The sequence below is a fragment of the Raphanus sativus genome, unplaced genomic scaffold (genome assembly GCF_000801105.2).
Source record: "Raphanus sativus cultivar WK10039 unplaced genomic scaffold, ASM80110v3 Scaffold3248, whole genome shotgun sequence".
Lineage (NCBI taxonomy): Eukaryota > Viridiplantae > Streptophyta > Magnoliopsida > Brassicales > Brassicaceae > Raphanus > Raphanus sativus.
In genome coordinates this window covers 1-11,713 of record NW_026618554.1, presented here as the reverse complement: position 1 = coordinate 11,713, position 11,713 = coordinate 1, and the positions used below count along the sequence as shown (strand labels likewise).

Below are 11,713 nucleotides of genomic sequence, written 5' to 3'. Positions count from 1 at the left end.
GTATACTTTGATTGGTATACCCTCCCATATCTATGAAAGAATATCGAAGGAGGTAAGTGATGCTACTAATAAGAACAAGGACTATTCTTTGCCAGGAAAAAAAAACGAAACTCACATCCCAGATTATTGTTTTCCCATCATAGCCGGCGCTCATAGCTATCCGTGGATTGAAAGGGTGGACATCCAAGACATAGGACTACCAAAAGGACAGAAGTAAGACAGATCATATACGATATTAGTACTTCCCAAAGCAAGTTGTGGGCTGAACTGAAAACTTGAAGATAAACGCAATCGAAAGAATGGACATTCGGAGAAGTTCGACATCAAATGAGAACTACAATGAAGCATACAACCTTTTTTTTTTTACGAAACCTAATATACATCTGGCCCCAACTAAGATATCAGGATAAGGAGTTGAAATTTATGTCACTATTACCGATTCACTGTGGCCTGTTAAACAATGCACTAAGCTACCATCAGCAGCATTCCAAACACAAATCCTGCAATCTGAACAAACACCGACACGTTAATGGAAACAGAAGACCGTAGTAAGTTCACGTAACACAAACATGTGGCAAAAAAAACACCGCTTTTAAGTGCTTTGAATTTAACTAATCACGATTGAAACAAAATGAGACCGGGAGAAATTCATCAAAACTGAAAATCCATGCATTATAATATTCCTCAATGATACTTACCCATGATAGCGGCAAGTACGAAACGATTATCCAGGCTCCATATAATCATATTGACACCCCGTGGTGTTGGAAGAAGCCTCTGGCGTGGCCCTCCTCGAGGAGGTTGTGGAGGAAGTGGAGGAGGTGGAACCTTCAAATGATATCCTTTCATCCAGCGTCCAGATTTCCCCTGAAAATGTAACATAGAGAAAGTTGTGGAAACTGATGACTGAGGAAACTGACGATTGAGGAAACTAATGATAGAATCACAAATATGATGTCATGAACTTGTAATGCACCATTCCATTCCGCCATAGATTGAAGAAACTTACATGGGATTTACGTGATCTTGGTGTCCATATAATTGCACTACCATCACGAGAGCAGGTTACTATGTTGTCATGACAAAACCTAGTTAATGAAACGTATTAGACCTTAACCAGATCCAAAGTAAAAATAGAAGGGAGATAGTGCAATGGCTATAAGTCCAATAAAATGAGAAACAAACCAGGAATTCTTAAACTTTGGGTAACAATCTTCCCTCAGAGTTTCAGTTGTAGAAGATCTTGGAGCCACAGCACAACCACTACAGAAAAGCACTCTTTTAGATTTTTTTTCCTTGTTTTCTAACCAAAAAAATGCATAATCTAAGAAAGGCACCAGTTCACTGGAAAATACCTAAACTGCACATAGTTGACATCATTCTCATGGCCACGTAGAACATCCAGCTCATGAGTCGGCTGTTCAGTATCATCCAAGTTAGATTTTGAGGCACTCCAAACCTGCAAGATTATGGAAATACTGACAATCAGGACTAACAAGTAAACTTAAACCAAATATCACCTCCACAGTTTCCACATCACGAAGGAGGATAACTGAAGTTAGAAATTTAACACTGACCCTCGCATTGCTGTCAGAGCTACCCGTGACGAAAATGGTTCCATTAGCATTGTACGCACAACATAGTATTTGATGACTCTTGGATGCATTGCTTGTGGATGCCGCGTTAGAAGATGTAAAATTGCTTTTTCCTGAGTGAGATTTTCAATGAATACTATAACCGAATATATTTTAAAAAATTGAACAAAATATAATAGTGTACCACCTCCTTACCAGTGCCAGCATCCAACGGATTTGGAACATAGATTCGAGGAAGCCACTGAGAGTACCTAGCATCCCAGATCCGACAGGTTCCATCATCTGATGACCTACAGAGATAAGAAAAGGCACAAATAGCTGAGTACCAATGTACGAAGCAGTATGAAACATCCAAACTGAACATCCAAGGGGTGGTCTTGAACAGATAAAAACAAGTTTGAAAGGAACTAGTTAAAATATAAACATATTAAACAGAACTCACGATAAGAGCTGGTAAACCGACGCCTGTCTGGGACTGAATGCAATCGCAGTAACAGCTCCAGTATGTCCCCGCAATACAGAAATTGGCATTCCATCAGGCAACCTCCACTGTCAAAAAGCAATAATATCTAACTGACAATTGAATAAAAATTGGGTAGACATTATAGACTGGAAAATTGCATTCTTACAACTCGAATTACAAAATCGTTTGATGCTGATGCTACCAAAGCATTGTTTGAACTAACGGCCAAGTCTGTAATGTCACCCTACAGGAAACACACATAGGCGATAATTAAATTTTACAGACTGGTCAACAATTCTTGTCGTAGAGAAATGGAAAACAATAGCTCACTTCATGCCCGCGGCAGCTAGCCAAGCAAAGCGCAGTTTCCATTGACCAAATTTTAACAAGCCGGTCATCGGAACCAGTGATAACATATCTTCCAGAGCGATCAAATATAGCTGTGTAATAAGAAGGAAAAAAGCCATATTGTTATCGTTCTACCCAACAAAAACATTCTGTAAAAATAAATGGTGCTCCTACGATGGACATACTGCATTGTGACTTCCAGATACTGTAACAAGATTGGTATAAATTTCTAAGGTTGCACAAGTAACAAAACAAAGTATGGAATTCCCACAGACCAGAGATCCAACACAATGGATGTATAATGGAGATCATACCGCAGTAAACAGCATTGCGATGTCCTCTGAGCTTCTTTATATTTTGCATCTTCTGAACCATTGTTGATGGTTTTGCAATTGCATGACATGCTGAAATAATGGACGGAGCACGGTGGTGTTTTCTGAAACCACCTCCAATTTCTCTAAGACTTAGGCCACGCACTTGATCGGCATGCATATGCGGCCAGCGTAAGTATGATGCAACATGCCTAACTTTCTGAAACTCTGTAATTTTGTCTTCACAAAGAAAAAAACAACGATTCAAAAATCAATGGCCTAGTGAAAGAACTGGAGAGGTTAGAGAGACTTTCAAGTTAAAATATCCCTGACGAGAGACTTAATCTCTCCTGCATGGGCTACTTCAGAAAAAAATCCAAATATAAGTCATGTTACCAAGGAAAGACTATCGAAACCAGAAGAAAAAAGTTCTAATATGCACAGCCGTAGAGCCATTACTAAGTTTTATGCATTTATGGGATTCTTTTCAAGTCCCAGAAACAAAGACACGAGGGACACGTTGCCCTTAATGGCAGCGATTCATTCTACAAACAACGTGAGAACAAAAACAACTGAACAGCATGCAAAAGTTTTTTTAAAAAAATCCTGTTTTCCAAACATCATTTCGACAAAGTACCATGCTTTTGATATTTTTATTAATTTAATGGATAAGCATATCAAATCGAGACAAAAAAAAGTAGAAGGATAGGAGTTACTACTTACGATCCACAAGTGAAAAGGAGCCAGATCCCAATAGCGTTGGAACATCAGCAGCATTAAGAGTATTTCCTTCAACTCTCACGTGCGAAGGAAGAGGTGGGTTTAAAATCAGTTGTTTGAGAAGCTTCACCAAGTGATCCTTTTCAATATGAGGATACCTGTCCGGAAAATAAACATGATGACAAAAGTCATGGAAGGACAAAAATAGTTGGCACAATTAGAGAAGTGGAAACCCTCAAATACAGCATGCAATATTCTGATGGACCACACATGACAAATAGCAGAACATTTCAATAAGGTATGGGAAGGCCTCCGTAGTAACTCAACAATGAAAGATGTGAGTAAATAAGAAAAAAAAAGCAAACCTCTCTACTAAGTTATCATAACTCAAAGGGAAGGAGATGCCATCATCGTCAGCACGCCCAGTGCAAGTTCCACTTCTTGACCACCAGGAATGATATCTACGGGGCAAAAGCCCTTTTTCCAAAATTTCATCTCTCAGGTGCCCAAAGGTTCGATCGCAGGGGCCGGTAGAAAGGAAATGCAATATTAGGAAATAAACTTCTCTAAGGTCCATATCTACATCGGCTGGCGAAGAAGAATGGCAAACAAGTCTCTCCTGTCGCTGAAGAGGAACATTTGCTGGAACGGAACTGGAAGTGTCCATACAAGGAGTAGATGATTTGTGTATCCAATCCATGTTAACTTGTCCTGTGGAGGAGACACAACTCAAAGATAAGACTCCTTAACTGGAGCATGCACTAGAGTAAATATATAACTAACTCAAATTTCAGAGTAGAAATGACAAACAGATGATAGATTCAAAACTTTTAAAAAACCAAGACATTCCATGAAAATAAACTAGGGTTATCTTTTTTGATTGGAATCTGAGGTAAGGTTATCTCTTCTTCCCTTTCCACCCACACAGGAGATGATCATCTACTAATCTATTGAAACTGACCCTTACACGAGGCCTGAAAGAGACTTTACCCTAAACCCAGCGATTGAAAAGTTGATTCACCTAATCTAACATCACAAGGAATTGGATCAGAAAGCATTGAGACACAATATTACAAGCTCCCTTTTAGATAATGCATCAGTAAGATCAATGCGATTCGAACGAGAATCAAAAATCACCGAGATCGAATTGTTTATTCCCCTCATACAAATGAAATCCAGCTAAAAATAGAAGCTAGGGTTTAGTTAGGTAAAGAGCTACCCACCCAGCACGCACTAGATATGGAAATGAATCTCACGATTCCTCGTTTCAACGATACGATTCCAAAGGACGAAAACGATTGACGATGAGCAGAGAAGCAACGTTTACATTCAACGAATCGTCTGCGTCTCCAGGTACGACATCGCCAGGACCGAGCGAACCAAGGAGGAAGAAGCTAACCAAAGGAACCACTGACGCCTTCCTTCCTTCCTTTTTTTTTTCCACCGGTGTGAATTTTTTTTTTCTGGGTGATGCGATAGGAAGCTTTTTTAACAGGGAGAAAAAAAAAAGAAACTCGGCTACGTATGTGTTAGAAGACATATCTACCCTTAACTTGCTCTGGCATTTTCCTAAACCGCCTCTAATTTCTAAGGGTGCACATGACTTTTCGCAATCAGTGGTTGCCGGGACAAACCTTATGTCTGCTTATGTTTTCTTAAATTCGTTTTTTACTTAATAACTTAATTATTTTACCGGTGAATTGATACTGAGACGGCGCCGATGCAATTTCCCGTTAATCTCTACTTTTTCTTACCGCCAAAAATATATATTAGTGAACCAATTCAAACTTGCAAATACACCATCAACACTAGTTCTCATGTTTTCTTTTGTTTTGTATACAATTCATTTATAATCCATTTTATTGAAGATCATAAATTTCTAACCAACTTTTGTTATACATGTTTGTTACATTTTTAAAATTTTCAATTTCAGTTTAGTTAGATTGCGATTTTCTTCACTTAAATCATTGTGTTATGTTTCTTAGGGAGTTAGGGTTAGGAAGTAGGACCGTGGGATGGCCATGAACATGGTCTATATGCCGAATCGGCCCATGTTTAACAAAGCCCAATATGTTCGTGCAGCCGATAAGTGTTATCCATTAACATTTGGCATCAATATAAATCAATCGTACAATATGTCACTTGGGGGTGTTATTGATTTATGTATTTCAATGGATTCCAAAATTCAAGCCAAATCATGTGTTATTGATTCTATCATTTCAAAATCCAATTTTAAATCTGATGTTATTGATTCTATGATTTTAAAACAGATTTTAGAATTAAGTGTTATTCAATATAATGAATTGTTTGAAGATTTGATTTTGATTTAGATTTGAATGGATTTATAAGTACTTTTAAGAATAAAATACAAGGGAACAAATATCTAGCTAAACTTTGTTATTTTGAATGGATTTGCATAAAAAAATTTCCAGTTATTTATCTAGTTAAACGTTATTATTATGTGTCTATAAAAAACGAAACGTGTCTTCCTTACCAACATACTGAATTAATTGTTATATTATTGTGATTCAAATAACAGAACCAGTCATAAATCAAGAAGAAATACCATCAAATGAAACAAGAAATTAGCAGTGTGTTCGTGCTTGTTTTGTTGGTTCTTAAGCTTTTTAAAAATGTATATATTATCAAGCATGAATCTAGAATTTTTTTGGACATAAGAAACTTCAGAACAAGAAGTTATATTTGTCTCATGAAAATGATGAATTAGATGCCCAGTTACACAAAGAGACTTCAGTTGCAAATCCATTTCATTCATTTATAATAATCCACGTATTCGATTTTGAAATCTGTTTATTTGATTTTGAAATCAAGGGATTTGTCATTTATTTCTAAATCCAAAAAAAAATTCTAAACCCACTAAAATATTAGAACCAATAACCCCCTAGTCCGATATGTTTTGGTACATTGCACAATCTCTTATTTGGAGGGATTCTTTATTGCTTCCACGGCTACTTTTTACTCAAGTTGAATTACATTTTTTTTACTTTGTTTCTCTTCTTGTCAGCTATTATTCCATCATAGTTTATTTAACTATAAATTCTTAATTAACCATTTTACCGTCTTTGAAGTCTCTTCTACAATAGATCAAAAATATTATACGTTCAATAATCTTCGTATTCGTTCCACATCATTTTGTCTGACACATTACTCTCCGGGCGTGTCGATAACCACGCAAAATATGGGTGAAAAAGACATGCAAACGCAAAAACAAATGCCACAAAACATCATCCACTAAAACTCAGTAAATAAATAACACATTTAACTAGCTCCACAGACTCGTTAGGTAATTCATCAAAGCTAATTGGATAAAAAACAAACGTTGATAGATCTATGAAACATCTTATATGTATTGCACTTGTACTATTCATCACATTACAAGCACCAAAACAAACCAAAACCAAACCATACACGACGACAACAACAGCAACAAGAAGAAAGATGATCCGACACAAGTACCTAAATTTTTAAAACAGTGTTTTAATTATCATAAGTACGACACTCATCGGTTTCAGGATTATCACTGCAATATTCTTCCAAAGGATCGGATCCACCAGCCTTCTTCTTGTCCCTAGCGTGACTCGCAGCCGCACTCAGCTCCTCCACCTCGTCCCACGCCGCCACGCACTCGCCGCTCACTGGATCATCGGCGCAAGTCTCCTTCGCTTCCTGAATACTCTTCTCCACCTTATCCGATATCCCTCCCTCCGATGTCGCCTTAACAGACATAACCATCCGGTTCATCGAACTGAATTTCCACGGGTAGTTCAGACGGACCGGGGACGATAGACGAGCCACCACCGGTCGAACGAGCGCTCGTGGAGCTGCCACGTTGAGACCGGCTGCAGCTATGGTTGTCATCGTTGGAGGATCTTAAGGATAGTAAGAGAGATTTTGTTTTGACGTAAGGAGAAGAGAAGAGGATAAATACAACCTCGCTTGTTATTATTGAGCTATGTGGACACAATCCTCTTATCACTTAACAACCAACCGTATTACGCCGCGTGTATTTAGATATTTTTAATTAAAAGTAATTTATTTTTTTGCTTGCAAAATTCAGACAAATATTTTGAATTTACAAAAAAAAAAGTGCACAGAGGAAAAGAAAAAAATGTTATGAATATTATGTTTATGGATGTCCAGCCCATTAGATATTTACTTGTAATCTTGGCCCGTTTATGGACTATTGTATTTAGGCCCATGTCGCCATATATTTCCTATATAAGGAACACTTTGATTCAATAATAAAATACACTTTCACAACACGTTATCAGCACGATACGTTCTCCAAAAACCCTAGTTACCAAAATCACCAAAAACCCTAAAAACGGCGCATCTTAAAATCGCTCTATCTCTCCAACCGTAAGGATCCAGACAACGAGCCACATATCAAATCGAAGCTCTCGACGAAACGAATCCAACGCCGTAAACCTCGTGTCAATCCGATCTCGGACGCTCCCTCACGCTCTGTTTTAATACGCGCCGCCAGTAACCCTAAAACCCCTAATTTCGGCGCAACTTCAAATCGATCGATCTCTTCAACCCTGAAAAACCAGACGACGGGTAATATATCAAATTGAAGCTCTTTACGAGACGAATCCAACGCCGTCGGCCTCGTCTCTATCTGATTCCGGACGCGCCCTCACACTCTATTCTAAGACGCGCCGTCGAGTGACCTAAAACCCTGAAATTCTAAAACTCATCTGACGACTTCAAACCGTTCGTTCTCACAAACCGTAAGGATCCAGACGACGTGTAATATATCAAATTGAAGCTCTTGACGTGAAGAATCCATCGCCGCAAACTTCGTATCAATCCGATCTGACACGCGCCCTCAAGCTCCGTTCCAATCCGCGCCGTCAACTACTCTAAAACCCTAATAAAAAAACCTAAACTGCAGCCTCTCTCTATACTTTGTTATGTTATGCGATTTGCTTCATCTATCTATACTAACTTGTTTTGATTCGTTTTTGATTAAAGTTTCTAAAGATACAAGAGGTTTTTGCTCAACCTAGGACACGCGACCAGCTCCTGATCCGTTCTCGGTGGTCCAAATCTACACTTCAAAGTTCTAAAGGTAAACTTTGAAACCCTAAAAGAAATCATAATCGAACATGGTTGATTGATAAAGGAATGACCATTAAAATTTTGCAAAACCCCAAATCAAACCCTAGCAAAGATTAATAGGTCCAAATCCTTCCATGAGTAAATCGAAACTCTTAAACCAAAAGTTCGATATGAGATTGTTTTACAATTAAAATCGAAACCACAATGGTTTCTAAATCTCAAAACCCCCTTGATCTGAATGATCAAATCGAATCCTTAAACCTAGAAATCGATCAATCCCCTAAAACATAAACAAGATCGGTTTTCATCCAAAAACATCTATTTTTTTTAATGATTCCGACTTGAATATTGATCTGATTGTCTAGTTTGATTTTTTTTAAAGTTGTTCTTGATGTTTAGAACTGCTTAGGATTGAGAATTATACAAACCCTATTTTTTTTATGAAATCCGATTGCAAATAGGTGTTTTTCGATTGAAATTGTTAAATTTTAGTCTACTTGCTAGATTGAAAGAAAAATCGGATTGCATTGCATAAATTTAAAGGTTGAAAGAAACCAAAGTTGCATTGCTATATTGACTAAAATAAATCGGATTAGATTATATAATTTAGAGGTTGAAAGAAACCAAATCACATTGCATAACTAAAAGGTTGAAAGAAACCAAAATGCATTGTTTGAATCTGATTATAAGTCAAATAATAAGACTCTAAAATCTATATTTTCAGATGTCAAATTTGGATTATCCAGCCCTTAATCTCTCTGGAGATAATTATGTAAAATGGGCCATGAACACTGCAAGTGTCCTGAAGATAAGAGGACTTGACAGATGTATCATCAAAGGCGAGTATGCAACTGAAAATGAAAAATATGGGGCAGTAACAATTATTCGCCAAACATCTCACTGAGGATCTCAGAGATCAGTATCTAAATATTGAGAATCCTCTAGACCTTTGGACAGAGTTAAAATCCAGATACACAATAGTGTTATTACCAAAGGCTAGGCATGAGTGGATAAATCTCAGATTTCAGGACTTTAAGTCCGCAGATGAATATAACTCAGCTCTAATCAAAATCGTTTCTAAATTGAAACTATGTGGTGAAGAGGTAACAGAGGAAGATTTACTGGAAAAGACATTCCTCACAGCTGATCCAAGGGATCTATTGTTACAATATACATACAAAAAAAAAAAAGGTTTCACCACTTATACGAATTTGATCTCGTATCTATTACAAGCTGAGAAGAATAATGAGATACTAAAGAAAACCAGTGAGATGAGACTTCCTGAAGCCAATAAGGCTGGAGAGAATAAGGATGAATCCAAAGAAGCCACGTCCAGAATAATAAAGGGAATTGTCGGCTTGATTTATGTTTTGATTTGTTTGTCATTTACAATTTTATTATAAGAGTTGTTTTATTTTTATATTATCTTATTTGATTTGCTTGATAATTTCTTGATTGATAAATGACAAAATAAAAATTTAAAAATGAGTATAGTAATTAAAATTATCCGACCAAAGGCATTGCCTAAAAGAGGCATGAATTATTCACCCAAACAAAAGTCCCATTTGAGTTATAAAATTTTGAAAAATGAATGGTTTCCACATTGAACCAATGGGCAAAGGAAATATAAGTTCCTTAAGATTATAAAGAAAGTAAAAATTGCCCAAGGCATAAAAATGGCCGAGACTGTACTTCCAACTGATCTAAACTATGCTAAAAGATCAGTATGATAAAGGCAAAAGGCCTAGGTAACCAGATAGGTTGACCAAGAAATTTTATACACTTTATGGCATGACTGGACTAGCCATCCAGGTCTTTAAAATTGATGCAAAGATTGATATCGAAAAAAGGCACAAAAGAGTTATCCCATAGAATCTCACGTTGTGTAACATGTACACAAGGGAAACTCAATAGGCTATAATGTTCCAAGCATCTAAAAGATTTATAGCATGTTCATGAGGGGGAGAAATGACACTCCCGTGGTCCATGAACAACACTAAAAATTCGAGTGACATGGTCTATGACCATGATAGAACTTGGCCGAATTCTTTGTGATACAAAGATCACTAGCTAATGCTTGGGAACACATGGATTTACATGTAATAAAAATATGCATCAGGCCATATAAAGTGAGCATAGATATTCCCATCTAAGAATGATAAAGGGTCATGATCCAGACATAGACCATCCTAAGAGATTATGTATAGACCACCACAATAATATGTGCCGTCTAGGATGGAACACTCATAAGAAGATGAGATAAGATTGGGAATATATGTTGGATATGAGAATACTTTCTCCCACGATTTTATAAGAAACCTTGAGCCAAATATGGGTGATCAGATTAAGGCCAGGTTTACGGATTGCATGATTAAATCCGACTATCCAACATCAGGGGGAGAAAGAAATAAGCTGGTACAAGTATAAAGAAATGGAATGGTATCAACCATCCTTGTCTTGGCAAGATCCTCGGACCAGAGAATATGATTTAAGACGTCCAAAGAAAGATCATACAAAGCTAGCTAAAAGAATGTCAGACAGATTAGACCCGAAAAGAAAAGAAAAAGAATGACTAAGTCATACCAGCTTAAGCACCACGAAATTAATGTCCTAGAAGAGACATAATCAAGTTGCTATAGAGTCTAAAGATAGACCAATATGTTCCATAAGATAAGGAACCTCGGAAATGAAAAGAAAGGTGCATAGAAATGACATATCTGAGGTCATAAGGGAAACCAGACCAGACATTGAGATAAGGCTGCGCAGCTAACATCTAAGGTACCAGACCATGTAGTTTTGGGACGCCAAACTGCAAGGTAATAAATGTTCTTAGTAAGAATGAAATTCTCTAATCGATTAGTTCATGTCTGGAACACAATGGAACACTATAAAAGAAGTGTCGACACATACATAGCACAAAGATAAAGATGCATAAGAAAATAGCACTTGAGTTTTAAGATATAAGCGAGGATCAACACCCACGGAGAATACAAGAATGCATTCATAGACTAAAGAAACTGTGGGGGAGAAGATTCAAAGAATCTATAAAAGAGAATGGGTGTATTGGCCATATATAGAAACACCATCTGATAAGAAAACCAGTGAAAATGGGTCCTGTGTGGGAAAGGAAAAGAAATCGTGAGACATGGACTAAGGTGTTCATATTCCTATTTAAAGCATTCAAGGAATGG

At 37.2% G+C, this 11,713-nt stretch overlaps 2 protein-coding genes across 2 annotated transcripts; both read right to left on the bottom strand.

Moving 5' to 3' along the window:
- Positions 1–6: 6 nt before the first annotated feature.
- Positions 7–4,914, bottom strand: LOC130506447 (uncharacterized; the record flags this gene model as incomplete). The annotated part of the gene is made up of 16 exons (XM_057001094.1): positions 4,661–4,914; positions 3,803–4,148; positions 3,441–3,595; positions 2,721–2,957; positions 2,389–2,498; positions 2,225–2,302; positions 2,038–2,144; positions 1,791–1,885; positions 1,578–1,708; positions 1,356–1,459; positions 1,186–1,263; positions 1,010–1,088; positions 699–867; positions 437–507; positions 116–196; positions 7–30 (listed from the first exon to the last, which is right to left on the bottom strand). Coding segments are annotated over exons 2-16 (1,854 nt in total), but the record flags the coding sequence as incomplete, so codon positions are not given.
- A 1,869-nt stretch (positions 4,915–6,783) lies between these two features.
- LOC108849311 (calvin cycle protein CP12-1, chloroplastic-like) lies at positions 6,784–7,369 on the bottom strand. Its single transcript, XM_018622859.2, has one exon. It carries the CDS (start codon positions 7,314–7,316, stop codon positions 6,936–6,938), a length of 381 nt encoding a protein of 126 aa, XP_018478361.1. The 5' UTR covers positions 7,317–7,369; the 3' UTR covers positions 6,784–6,935.
- Positions 7,370–11,713: the final 4,344 nt, after the last annotated feature.

Coding starts and splice junctions, on each gene's coding strand:
- LOC108849311 (XM_018622859.2), bottom strand. CDS start 7,316: ATGACAACCATAGCTGCAGCCGGTCTCAACGTGGCAGCTCCACGAGCG.